At 33.4% G+C, this 14934-nt stretch overlaps 1 protein-coding gene across 2 annotated transcripts in view; it reads right to left on the bottom strand.

Moving 5' to 3' along the window:
* Positions 1 to 658: 658 nt before the first annotated feature.
* LOC143065054 (SWI/SNF-related matrix-associated actin-dependent regulator of chromatin subfamily A-like protein 1) overlaps positions 659 to 14934 on the bottom strand; it is a 34382-nt gene continuing 20106 nt past the window's right edge. For both annotated transcript variants that reach the window (XM_076238368.1, XM_076238367.1), the window contains 7 exons: positions 14511 to 14581; positions 13570 to 13669; positions 13127 to 13312; positions 12400 to 12500; positions 3522 to 3615; positions 2941 to 3049; positions 659 to 1018 (listed from right to left, as the gene is read on the bottom strand). In XM_076238368.1, the coding sequence (XP_076094483.1) occupies positions 771 to 1018; positions 2941 to 3049; positions 3522 to 3615; positions 12400 to 12500; positions 13127 to 13312; positions 13570 to 13669; positions 14511 to 14581 (909 nt within the window). In that variant the 3' untranslated portion in view covers positions 659 to 770. The remainder of the gene's footprint in view (positions 1019 to 2940; positions 3050 to 3521; positions 3616 to 12399; positions 12501 to 13126; positions 13313 to 13569; positions 13670 to 14510; positions 14582 to 14934) is intronic.

The raw sequence follows: 14934 nt of genomic DNA, 5'->3' as shown, positions 1-14934 counted from the left end.
AACAACTTCCTGTTAACCAATACTTATACTGTTCATGTATATTCTTGCACATAATTAATTGCTTTCTGTGACATTTTTTCCAATTTGTCTTAGGAACAATAAATCAAGACTTTCAGAAATTTGAAATCAATCTGACATGCATTTCAGATCACCAGTTTGAGCAGAACAATTGCATATTTTTACACCCCCTTCATGTTGTGGTATTTACAAAAGGTTTTTACTGTGGATTCATTTATTTTTTCGTGGGTACCAATTTTTGTGTGCCTTTTCGTGGCGATGTAATTTCTTGGTTTTGGCAAAATCTGCATACAACCTGATAGAAAACCACGAAAATTGGTATCCAATGAATAATAATAAATCCACAGTATGTGTTTCAATGGGACATTAAATAAAATTAAGAATGGAAATGGGGAATGTGTCAAAGAGACAACAACCTGACCAAAGACCGAAAAAACAGATGAAGGCTACCAATGGGTCTTCAATACAGCTAGAAAATCTCACACCCCCGGAGGCATTTCACCTGAACCCTAAACAAACCGGTGAACTAGTTCAGTGATAATGGACGTCATAATTTTAAAATATGTAAAAAAAAAACTAAAATTAAAAATCATACAAGACCAACAAAGGCTAGAGGCTCATATAACTTAAAGAAAGTCCCTTTTACTGAATGAACATTTTTAATATAAGTATTTGTTTTTTTCATGTATCACCAAAAACAGATAGCACCTTCATTAGATCTTTTGATTATTGCACAAAATGAAAATATTAGTTTAAGTTTTAAATTTCTTTTGTTGTGGCTCTTCATCCCAATCATCATCCTCCATTAACAGTTCAAGGTCATTTTCAAAGTCATCCTTTGAACTCTGACCTTCAATATTAACACATTGTCCACTCGTTTGTAGAGTATTAGTATTTTTAAATGAACTACTTGTTGGCACATTTTTAGAAGAATCCTTTTTCTTACTGGAAAAATAGTTAAGTAATGATCCATCTTTTTTGGAATGTGAATCATGAACCACTGAAATAAATAAAAAAATGTTCAACAGAATGGTAAAACATAAATTCATTTTTAATCGGTTCTTCAAAATGAGTACTGTGAGTTTAGAAATAAAACAATGTATCTATAACTGCAGATTCCTGATTATTGGTAAAACCTTATCAATGTGATTACACAAATTTTGCAAAAAAAAAACTACTGAAAAGGGAACGTAAACTCTTATTCTGGTAGGCAATGAAATGAATAAAAAGGAAATGGAAAATTACAAATTAAAACTTAAAAAAAAGCATTTTCTCATCCATTTTTCATTTCTTTTATATGTCCAGATAGCAGCTTTAGTTCAAATTTCTGTTTTGCTTTCAAATGGGATGTCCAATCAAGTTTGTTCAAGAGTACAAATGGACAATGAAAGATAACTGATGCCTTTAGCGTCATTTTATCGTAACTTTCTATTTAAGTAAGTTGTGGCTACCTTTACATATTTTTTTGTCCAATTAAAACTTGATGTTGATGTCAGATGTTTATTCATGAAACCATATTAATAACTTGTCCAAACTTGAAGCAAATTAGGGCTTGCAATATAGCGAGTGCCTTGACGACAATATTGTGACATGTAGATGTTTATTACCTCTCCTGGCCCGAAGGGCCAAGTGAGCTTTTCTCATCACTTGGCGTCCGTCGTTTCGTCATCGTTAACTTTTTACATTTTGAACTTCTAGAGAACCACTGAATGGAATGAAACCAAACCTGGCATGAATGTTCCTTATGAGGTGTTCACCAAGTTTTGTTACTTTGTGGCCGATCAATCATCCAAGATGGCCGCCAGCAGGGGACTTAGTTTAACATAGGACCCTATGGGAAATGCATACAAATGACTTCTTTTAGAGAACCACTGAATGGAATGAAACCAAACACGGCATGAATGTTCCTTAAGAGGTGCTGACCAAGTGTTGTTACTTTGTAGCCAATCCATTATCCAAGATGACCGCCAGCGGGGGGACTTAGTTTAACATAGGACCCTATGGGAAATGCATACAAATAACTTCTTTTAGAGAACCACTGAATGGAATGAAACCAAACATGGCATGAATGTTCTTTATGAGGTGCTGACCAAGTGATGTTACTTTGTAGCGATCCATTATCCAAGATGGCCACCAGCGGGGGACTTAGTTTAACATAGGACCCTAAGGGAAATATATACAAATGTCTTCTTTTAGAGAACCACTGAATGGAATGAAACAAAACATGGCATGAATGTTCCTTAAGAGGTGCTGACCAAGTGTTGTTACTTTATTGTCATTGCAACGTCCAAGATGGCTGCCAGTAGGGGACTTAGTTTAACATAGGACCCTATGGGAAATACATACAAGTTTCTTCTTATAGAGAACCACTGAATGGAATGAAACCAAACATAGCAAAAATTTTTCTTATGAGATGCTGACCAAGTGCTGTTACTTTGTAGCCGATCCATTATCCAAGATGGTCGCCAGTGGGGAACTTAGTTTAACATAGGACCCTATGGGAAATACATACCAATGTCTTCTTTTAGTGAACCACTGAATGGAATGAAACCAAACATAGCATGAATGTTCCTAATGAGATGATGACCAAGTGTTGTTACTTTGTTGTCATGGCAACATCCAAGATGGACGCCAGTGGGGGGACTTAGTTTAACATAGGACCCTATGGGAAATGCATACAAAAGTCTTCTTCTAGAGAACCACTGAATTGAATGAAATCAAACACAGCATGAATGTTCCTTTCCTTATGAGGTGCTGGCCAAGTGTTGTTACTTTTAGCCAAATTTTATATTTTTTTATATATGATTTCAAAAACCCAAGTAGAATCAGGTGAGCGATACAGGCTCTTGAGAGCCTCTAGTTTTTGATTATAATTGTTTACTTTGTCAGTATCTAATGCATCAAAACTACAGTAAAACCCACCATTGTCATCATGTTCTTCTATTTGGTCAATATTTTCAGCAATAAAACTGTCATCCTCTTCTATAAAGGATTCCTCAAAGTACTGCATCAGATCTGTTTGCCTGCTATCCTGCAGAACAGACACAAAATTTTAGATTGATACTGATATAAATCTCAGTTCAGACAATACTTGTACTGTTACTGTAGCCTGCATGCATTCAAATAGAAATCACACACTTCATCGTGTCATTGGGGAAAAGTTTGACAAAAATCATAATCCTGATAATATCCTCAACTTTGTACTTGTTTGGCTTTATTACTTTTATGATATGAGCGTCACTGATGAGTCTTATGTAGACGAAATGCACGTCTGGCGTACTAAATTATAATCCTGGTACCTTTGATAACTATATATGTACTCATGACATGTGTAATATAAAAAAATATGAAAACTTTGTAAGTTACCCTATGCAGTTCACAGGAAGGACAAAGGGTAAACAATATGCAACTTCTCCCCACAACCAAAAAAACATTGAAGAAAAAAATTACAATCTTCATTCAACAAGGAAACCAAAAACAAGGATACTTTGAATTATAGATACCTTCAGTACTAATGTTGTTGTATCTGCAGAGGAAAAGTCATCTTTACTGAGGCCAGCCTTATTCAAAACATCTAATTTCTTTTGTACCAAGGGCCTATAAATAAGAAAATATAATCAAATTTCATTTATTATTTTCAGAATGATTACCAATGGTAATTTACCATTGATCGACACATTAAGTATTATTTCTTTATTATTTTATACTGAAATACTTCTTTTATCATTTTTTTGGAAAGTGCGAAGTAATATCCCTATAATACATTTATTTTGAACTTTGTTAAAACTGTTTTTTACATACCTATAATTATTACGTATTAAAAAAAATTATCCAGAGACACCCAGTATCAACTATGAAAACAGAAATCATTTCAAAATAAAAATCAACAAATCAATATAACAATATTTATGCCCGCGTCACACTGTCCCGATTTTTACGCCGATGGCAACACGATTATGGAAATTTTCAAAATCGGGACTGATCGTATCCAGATCGGGCTATTCGTAGTGCCATCTTTAACCATCGTAGAACCATCGGCCACTTTTTCTAGCCTTCGGGGACAACTTCGGGAAGGGTTCTAAATTTTTTAACATGTTAAAAAATTCCCGAAGGTGCGTCCGATGTTGAGGGTTCGTATTCAGTTCGTATCACCATCCTCATCATCGTAATGTCACCGGGAATGCATCTTTGAACATCGTATTGCATTCGTGTTTCCATCGTTTCCATCGGGCAGTTTTGACATTACGATGTCTACACGAATGAATCACGAAGCTACCCGAAGGTCTTACAATGGCAACACGACTTCGTAAAGACCTCGTAATCCCGTCGTGTTGCCATCGAATAAAAGTACGAAGGCGACAAGATGGAACTACGACGGCAATGAATTCAGCTAAATGTAAGTTAATTTTCGCACTAAAATACATTTAAAGTGCCATGCGCGATATGCACTGGTCAGTCTAATACGACAGTTAAGAAAGACGTTCACAAAACATGGAGCTCATATCATATGATTCTATGAGAATAAGAAAGGCGACAGCGTTGTTTCTATTTATTCAAATGGAACAAGAAGAGCAGCTATTACAGGCTCAGGATTTAATTTTACAAGTAAAATATTATTTTTTGTCAATTTTTCATATCAAGTAACATAATGAAAATCATAAACGCGCCTCGTACACCAACACTACAGGTACACGTATATAGGGAAACCAACTTTTTCTTCATTATTCTGATTTTTTATGTATCGTCTGAGTTGTCGTCACACGAATGTTTACTCCATAACCGTTTTGTTTTCTATATGTCATATTTTGCCGCATTTGTTGCTTTCCCCAACATCCTTCCTTTTGTCTATATTATTATGATATTCTCCTGGAAAGAGCTCTTTTTGAATAAAAGGGATCAACGAACCCATTACCTTACCTTTAAGATAGATCAGTAAATATGGGCATAATTATGGGTGATTATTCAGACTAGTGCACACATTTTACAGTTCAAACAAGGCAATGCCGAGCGTGGCATCCCCTCGTATGTAACATATTGGGGACAAATATGGACACTATATTTGTATATGACACATGCAGAAAATGGTAAATTAAATATGCATATTTGATACATAAACTATTTTTTTAGAAATCAACAAAAACATTCAGTAACTGGAAATACCTTTAATATTGTCTTTAGAACAAGCAGGTAAAAAAATGAGCAACCAATTTCCTGTGTATTATGCTATTTCAAGGAGAAAAAACAAGTCCATCTGCATGACCTTGACCTTTGGCCTTGAACGTAAAAAAGGTCAGATCATTACAAGGAGGAACAATATACCAAATGTGGTTAAAATCTTTTGAAGCATATTGGTTTTAGAGTGTCCACAAGAGTGATATTGCCTTGTATTACAACTGCCACTGTGACCTTGACCTTTGAACTTTAAAGTCAATAGCGCTTAAAACATTATTAACGAGTAGCACCATACCAAGTTTTGAGCATTTTAGTTCTAGAGTGTCCATAACAATTTTATCTACACGCAACTTACATGTAGTAGGCGAGAGGATAATAAACTAAGTTTTATAAGAATTAGACAAAAAGATCGATTTCCCGCCATGCATGGCAGACTTGTACAGAAACGATATGTTGTCGAAATTCTGTTTTACCCTTCAAGCCCACGATCTTCCGTCTTATGATTAAACCAGAAATTAAATGTACAATATAATATATATTCAATATTGATCAAACAATTTAAAACGCGTGATGCCTTCGGCATATAATTTAAATGCATCGTAAGCTGTACACGACGTCTTTTAGACATCGTAATCCATCGTGTAGCCTTCGTAACCCATCGTGTAGCCTTCGTGATCCATCGTGTAGGCTTCGGCTGAGATATGAAGCTTAAATACCCGTCTTCGGTTAACCTTCGTATGTCCATCTTTTGCTATCGTATATAATTTCGGCACCATCGTATAGACTTCGTTATTCATCGTACTTGCTTCAGTCACTTTTTTGTATTTTAACGAGATCGGGACCAACTTCGTACGAACTTACAATTTTCGCATTCGGTTGTCCATCGTATATAAAAATCGGGACAGTGTGACGCGGGCATTAATAAAACATATGTATGCATGAACATGTATTCTTGAATTCAACATTTGTTTATAAACTAATATAAAATGTGACCCGGAATAAAAAAAAAGGCATAGTATGATTGCCAATAAGACAACTCTACACCAGAGACCAAATGATGTAGAAGTTTGCACCTATAGGTCAAGGTATGGCCTTTAACAATGTAAACCAGTTGCTTCGCAGGGCGCAGCATTATACGACCACAGAGGTCGAACCCTGAACAGTTGGGGCAAGTATGGACAAAACATTGAAGCGTGATACAGCTCTGAATTTGGATTGTGATCAAATGTTGACATTACATGGGTTTTTTTTACACAAAAAAAATGTCAAGATTTTACAAATCAATTAAAGATTTCTTCTTCAAACTTTTTAAATCTAAAATTAAATAGTTGACACAGCATAGGTTTCTGACACAGAATGAATGTGGTCTAATGAACTTAAAAGGTTTTTTTTTGCCTTTGAGCAATTCACTATGCTGTTGAATATTAATCCTCTTAATAAAATGTTTGAAGAAATTTTCTTTTTATTTATGAAATCTGAAATGAGAAAAATTTAAACCCCCCCTTTTTTTTCACATCCCCGTTTCCCTTTTTCCAAAACTGATATCAATTCAAATTTCTAATGGAGTTTGCAACAACTAGATATCATTGAGATGGGAGCCATCTCTGTGGGCCCCGCTGTGAATAATGTGCATTAAAAAATTGTATCTTTACCATAGGACATGGGTTTGTCAACTGAAATCAAAGTTTTTGACCTTGACCTTTGACCTATGAAGTTGTAAATAAATTATGACACACCCTTTGGTGTTGGTTTATAAACATGTCAAGTATAAACTTTGAAATGATAAAGGTTCTCAAGATATAGAGCGGACACGATCTTTACCATAGGACATGGGGTTGTCAACTGAAACCAAAGTTTTTGACCTTGACCTTTGACCTAGGAAGTTGCACATAAATTATGACACACCCTTTGGTGTTGGTTTATATACATGTCAAGTATAAACTTTGAAATGATAACGGTTCTCAAGATATAGAGCGGACACAATCTTTACCATAGGACATGGGGTTGTCAACTGAAACCAAAGTTTTTGACCTTGAACTTTGCCCTAGGCAGTCGTTCATAAATTATGACACACCCTCTGGTGTTGGTTCATATACATGTCAAGTATAAACTTTGAAATCATAACGGTTCTCAAGATATAGAGCGGACACGATCTTCACCACAGGACACAGGGTTGTCAACTGAAACCAAAGTTTTTTGACCTTGACCTTTGACCTAGGAAGTTGTACATACATCATGACATGCCCTCTGGTGGTGGTTAATAAACATGTAAAGTATAAAGTATGAAATCATAATGGTTCTCTAGATCTGGAGCGGACACAAAGTGTTACGGACGGACGGATGGACGGACGGATGGACAGACTGATCACTATAGGGGACCCTAATAACTACTCTTTTAAATACATCATAAAATATTAAAATGTAAAATAAAGTGCTTGTTATCAGTGAATGGTAAAGATTGGTTGGTAGTAAAAGTGAATATACATTGTTTATTGTATAAAACAATAAAAAAAACTTCATCAGCAACATTTTATATTGGCAAATTTCCAATGAAGTTATTTACATAAAGTTATTGGCAAATAAAAATAGAAAATGACATCATAGTCATGTCTGGCAAATGTCCAACATACATTATCTAAAAACATTTTAGATAAGATAAGGAAAAAAAGCTTCATCAGCAACATTTTATATTGGCAAATTTCCAATGAAGTTATTTACATAAAGTTATTGGCAAATAAAAATAGACCAGATGCTCCGCAGGGCGTAGCTTTATACGACCGCAGAGGTTGACCCCTGAACGGTTGGGGCAAGTATGGACACAACATTCAAGCTGGATTCAGCTCTAAATTTGGATTGTGATTAAATAGTTGACACAGCATAGGTTTCTGACACAGAATGAATGTGTTCTAATGAACTTAAAATTTTTGTTTTCTCTTAGAGCAATTCACTATGCTGTTGAATATTAATCCTCTCAAAACAAGTATGTGTCCTCAGTACACGAATGCCCCACTCGCACTATCATTTTCCATGTTCAGTGGACCGTGAAATTGGGGTAAAAACTCTAATTTGGCATTAAAATTAGAAAGATCATATCATAGGGGACATGTGTACTAAGTTTGAAGTCGATTGGACTTAAACTTCATCAAAAACTACCTTGACCAAAAACTTTAACCTGAAGCGGGACAGACGGACGGACGAACGAACGGACAGACGGACGGACGGACGGACGCACAGACCAGAAAACATAATGCCCCTCTACTATCGTAGGTGGGGCATAAAAATGTTTGAAGAAATTTTCTTTTTTATTTATGAAATTTCAAATGAGAAAAATTGAACCCAATTTTTTTAATCACATCCCCCTTTCCCTTATTCCAAAACTAATCTCAATTAAAATTTCTAATGGAGTTTGCAACAATAACTACTCATTTAAATACATCATAAAATATTAAGATGTAAAAAAAACTGCTTGTTATCACTGAATGTTATTTATTATAATTTATCAGTTGGTAGTAAAAAGTGAATATACATTGTATATTGTATATAACAAAGATTTAAGTTGATTCTGGACAAAGAAAGATAACTCCAATTAAAAAAAAAATCTTGCTATTGCACAATATTTTGCAATTAGATATTTCTTGCTTACTATTCTGGACAAAGAAAGATAACTCTAATTAAAAAAAAATTTGCTATTTCACAATATTGTGCAATTAGATATTTCTTGCCATTGCGCAATACTGTGCAATTGAAAAGACTTGCTATTGCACAACACTTAATATAATAATTTTAGATCCTGATTTGGACCAACTTGAAAACTGGGCCCATAATAAAAAAATCTAAGTACATTTTTGGATTCAGCATATCAAAGAACCCCAAGATTTCAATTTTTGTTGAAATCAGACTAAGTTTAATTTTGGACCCTTTGGACTTTAGTGTAGACCAATTTGAAAACAGGACCAAAAATGAAGAATCTACATAACAGTTAGATTTGATATATCAAAGAACCCCATTTATTCAATTTTTGATGAAATCAAACAAAGTTTAATTTTGGACCCCGATTTGGACCAACTTGAAAACTGGGCCAATAATCAAGAATCTAAGTACATTTTTAGATTCAGCATATCAAAAAACCTAACTGATTCATTTTTTGTCAAAATCAAACTAAGTTTAATTTTGGACCCTTTGGACCTTAATGTAGACCAATTTGAAAACGGGACCAAAAGTTAAGAATCTACATACACAGTCATGACAGTTAGATTCGGCATATCAAAGAACCCCAATTATTCAATTTTGATGAAATCAAACAAAGTTTAATTTTGGACCCTTTGGGCCCCTTATTCTGTTGGGACCAAAACTCCCAAAATCAATACCAACCTTCCTTTTATGGTCATAAACCTTGTGTTTAAATTTCATAGATTTATATTAACTTATACTAACGTTATGGTGCGAAAACCAAGAAAAATGCTTATTTGGGTCCCTTTTTGGCCCCTAATTCCTAAACTGTTGGGACCTAAACTCCCAAAATCAATACCAACCTTCCTTTTGTAGTCATTAACATTGTGTTTAAATTTCATTGATTTCTATTTACTTAAACTAAAGTTATTGTGCGAAAACCAAGAATAATGCTTATTTGGGCCCTTTTTTGGCCCCTAATTCCTAAACTGTTGAAACCTAAACTCCCAAAATCAATCCCAACCGTTCTTTTGTGGTCATAAACCTTGTGTCAAAATTTCATAGATTTCTATTAACTTAAACTAAAGTTATAGTGCGAAAACCAAGAAAATGCTTATTTGGGCCCTTTTTGGCCCCTAATTCCTAAAATGTTGGGACCAAAACTCCCAAAATCAATACCAACCTTCCTTTTGTGGTCATAAACCTTGTGTTAAAATTTCATAGATTTCCATACACTTTTACTAAAGTTAGAGTGCGAAAACTAAAAGTATTCGGACGCCGGACGACGACGACGACGCCGACGCCAACGTGATAGCAATATACGACGAAAAATTTTTCAAATTTTGCGGTCGTATAAAAATGACATCATAGTCATGTCTGGCAAATTTCCAACATATATTATCAACTACTATTCTATACAAAGAAAGATAACTCCTATTGAAAATTAATTGCTATTGCACAATATTGTGCAATTAGATATTTCCTGCTATTGTGCAATACTGTGCAATTGAAAATTTCTTGCTATTGCACAATACTTGATATGGACAACTTGAAAACTGGACCCATAATCAAAAATCAAAGTACATGTTTAGATCAAATAAGCCCAAAAATTTACTTTTTGTTAAAATCAAACTTAGTTTAATTTTGGACCCTTTGGACCTTAATGTAGACCAATTTGAAAACTGGACCAAAAATTAAGAATCTACATACACAGTTAGATTTGGCATATCAAAGAACCCATTTATTCAATTTTTGATGAAATCAAACAAAGTTTAATTTTGGACCCCCTTTGGACCAACTTGAAAACTAGGCCAATAATTAAAAATCTAAGTACATTTTTAAATTCAGCATATCAAAGACCCCCAAGGATTCAATTTTTGTTAAAATCAAACTACATTTAATTTTGGACCCTTTGGACCTTAATGTAGACCAATTTGAAAACGGGACCAAAAATTAAGAATCTACATACATAGTTAGATTCGGCATATCAAAGAACCCCAATTATTCAATTTTTGATGAAATCACACAAAGTTCAATTTTGGACCCTCTGGGCCCCTTATTCCTAAACTGTTGGGACCAAAACTCCCAAAATCAAACCCAACCTTCCTTTTATGGTCAAAAACCTTGTGTTTAAATTTCATAGATTTCTATTTACTTATACTAAAGTTATGGTGCAAAAACCAAAAATAAAGATTATTTGGGCCCCTAATTCATAAACTGTTGTGACCTCAACTCCAAAAATCAATCCCACCCTTCCTTTTATAGTCATAAACCTTGTGTTTAAATTTCATTGATTTCTATTTACTTATACTAAAGTTATGGTGCAAAAAACAAAAATAAAGATTATTTGGGCCCCTTTTTGGCCCCTAATTCATAAACTGTTGTGACCTCAACTCCAAAAATCAATCCCAACCTTCCTTTTGTGGTCATAAACCTTGTGTTTAAATTTCATTGATTTCTATTTACTTATACTAAAGTTATTGTGCGAAAACCAAGAATAATGCTTATTTGGGCCCTTTTTTGGCCCTTAATTCCTAAATTGTTGGAACCAAAACTCCCAAAGACAATCCCAACCTTCCTTTTGTGGTCATAAACCTTGTGTCAAAATTTCATAGATTTCTATTCACTTAAACTAAAGTTATAGTGCGAAAACCAAGAAAATGCTTATTTGGGCCCTTATTGGCCCCTAATTCCTAAAATGTTAGGACCAAAACTCCCAAAATCAATCCCAACCTTCCTTTTGTGGTCATAAACCTTGTGTTAAAATTTCATTGATTTCTATTCACTTTTACTAAAGTTAGAGTGCGAAAACTAAAAGTATTCGGACGATGACGCAGACGACAACGACGGCGCCAACGTGATAGCAATATACGACCAAAAAATTAAAATTTTTGCAATCGTATAAAAACCTATACTGCATAGAAAGCTAAAAACAGCCTCAAAATGCCAATTGTAAAACAATTCAAATGAGAATATTCATGACCTAATGTATGTACAATACAATAAACCTAAAACAAATATGATTGATATACAGCATCAAACAAAAAGTATCGAATTACAGACTTGATATAGCCATTAGGTTTATCTTAATATATAAACCAACACTAATGGGTCCATAGTACACGGATGCCCCAGTCGCACTTTCATTTTCTATTTTCAGTGGACCGTCAAATTGGGATCAAAACTCTAATTTGGCATTGAAATTAGAAAGCTCTTTTAAAGGGTACATGCGTACTAAGTTTCAGGTTGATTGGACTTCAACTTTATTAAAAACTACCTTGACCAAAAACTTTAACCTGAAGTGTGACAGACAACCAAACTATTGAATGGATGAACAAACGAACGAACAAACAAATAAACGCTCAGACCGAAAAACATAAATGCCTATAAAGAGGCATAAAAATAACTTAATGGATACCCTAGATGAGTACTTTGCAAATAAAATATATTTTTTCAGACAATGAAATTTATAAAGCTTAAAAAAAATGACTATTTCTTCTATTACACTCTTTAAAATGATCTCCATTTTACTTGACATACCATATTTGGTCATCAGCAGTGTTTTGAGCAACTAAGTAATGTACACTGACCATATCCTGTTGTCCCATTCTATGTGCTCGGTCTTCAGCTTGTACAAGTATCTATTGATAAATAGTCATTCTAGGAATTCATATATTTTTCATAAAAAACACAGAATTACTGTGGATTCACTTATTTTCTGTGGATAGAGGATTAGCTGCATTTTTGGGGACATTTGATTTTATAGTTTAACAAAAGTTTCCATACAGCCCTAAGGAAATTATACTTCATTGAACATACAAAATTTTGGTTAACTTTTAACCGTGAAATCCACATAAAACGGTATCCTACAAATAGTGATGAATCCACAGTACCCAGTAATTTTCATGTGTCTTTCTGTGTAAGATGATGGAATGATTCCATTTCAAAAATGAGTTTGAAATTAAGAAGAATTTCATTATATACATAATCTGGTAAAGTCATTTTGATTTATGTTATGGTCTTTGGAATAAAAAAATAAAAAAATCATTTAAATCATGTTATCCAGTTAAAATTAACAATGATGCATGTCCCAAATCATATTATCAACAAGTAAAACACATATATACTTTTGATATCTGCCAAGACGTTTGATTTTTAATGATAACTAGTGAACACATGACATTCAATGCTAGAAACATATCTAGTTCAATTTACTATTCAAAAACATCTTCAACATGACTTTGATTACAATTTTTTAAATACAAACCCCTGGATTCCAGAAAAGTTCCCCAAACACAACCAAAGTAGCTGCTGATAGATTAATGCCTGCATTAGCAGCTGTGATAGATAAAATAGCCAGTTTATAATCTGGATTTTCCTGGAACTTCTTACAGAAAATATTTCTATTTTCTGGTGATGTCTTTCCATCTATTCGGATATAGTGTTTTCCAAGCTGTAAAAAAAACAACAGCAATAATTAATTTTTAAATAATTTCCATATTTTTAGTTCTAATTTGTTTTTCTAACTGTTAAATTAGTTCATTTTTCAAAAAACTCCTATCAATATCAGCAAGGACTTATTTGCCAAAACATGTATTTCATATTTGTCTGTTCACTTTTATTGATAATCATCTGCCAGAAAATTTGTAGCATATTTCTATAAGAGTGAATACAAATTTGATCTTATTTTTCATATATAAGTTTACTTACTTTAGATTGTGCTAATTCTTCTACGGAATCTAAAAATTCTTGGTGATGGGCAAACATTAAAAATTTTCTGTCTGTTTCAAATAAATCTGTCAAATAATCTCTGAAATTTTTTTATAAATATATTATATCATATTAATGTCAAATCTATAAAATACAAAGACTTGTCAAATAAATATAATTCAAAATAAGTTGAACTACTAACTACACATATATATCTTTGACACCCTGTTTCTGACACTTATAATGAAAATCAACTGGCAAACAGTATTCCTATAAAAAGGAAAGACTATTCCAAATTATCTCCCTTTTTTGCAAAAAAAAACCACATTTTTTGCATTGAAATTGAATGTTTATCATCGTTTTTACCTGTATAAGGATGATTTTTTTGTGGATCGAATCAGTCAATCAAATGTTTACCTTTGTTTCACTTTCAGTGTTGACATTCTTTTCCTTTAAATAATTTTACACATACAATTCACGTGTTACCCATCTCAAGTTAAGGGGTTAAATTGAAGTTCACATGAATACAGATTCAATGAGGTCGAATTATTAACTTGTAAGTTAATAATTCATCATCAATAAAAAAAAAAAAGATTATTTTTACAAAATTGAACCATATTGGTTGCAAAAAACGAATTATTATTTCACTATTTGCATTTCATTAATGATTGAGCAAAAAAATAATATAATAGATTTTGTATATATCTCGTAGCTAGTGCCCCTTTAACAGCTTGTATTTTGGCCCCTCTTAAATGGTGGAAATATTCTTACAGATAAAGTTTATTATAATTCTTACTTAACAGCTTGTATTTTGGCCGTTCCTGTATGGTGGAAATATTCTAACAGAGAAAATCTATTACAATTCTTACTTAACAGCTTGTATTTTGGCCGTTCCTGTATGGGGAAATATTCCAACAGATAAAATCTATTACAATTCTTACTTTACAGCTTGTATTTTGGCCGTTCCTGTATGGTGGAAATATTCTAACAGAGCACCTCTTCTTTCCATACCCTGAAATATGACATAATCCAAGTAAAGTAGATGACTTTCAGCCATCTTTGACACCATATCATATCATGTCGGTTTGATTAAATTGTCAGTTTTGATCTTCTGTATGAATAATATACATAATTTGTGCATGCATATAGTGTGTTTTGTTTTGTTTTATTCAGGAATTAAGAATTTTTTAGCCTTACACAAAATTTTAGTGGATCCTGTTTTGATCTCTTTAGTTTCTGTATCAAACGGGAGTCAGGCCAACCAATGTGAACATGGAAGGAGATAAGAAGTTGGCAAAACACCACACAACAAAATACTTCAGATGTTGATGCTCGTTATCTTACTGACTATCTTACTTATCAAAC

Source organism: Mytilus galloprovincialis, chromosome 2, assembly GCF_965363235.1.
Source record: "Mytilus galloprovincialis chromosome 2, xbMytGall1.hap1.1, whole genome shotgun sequence".
NCBI lineage: Eukaryota > Metazoa > Mollusca > Bivalvia > Mytilida > Mytilidae > Mytilus > Mytilus galloprovincialis.
Note: the sequence above shows the minus strand (reverse complement) of the source record. Positions and strands in the feature narration are given on the sequence as shown.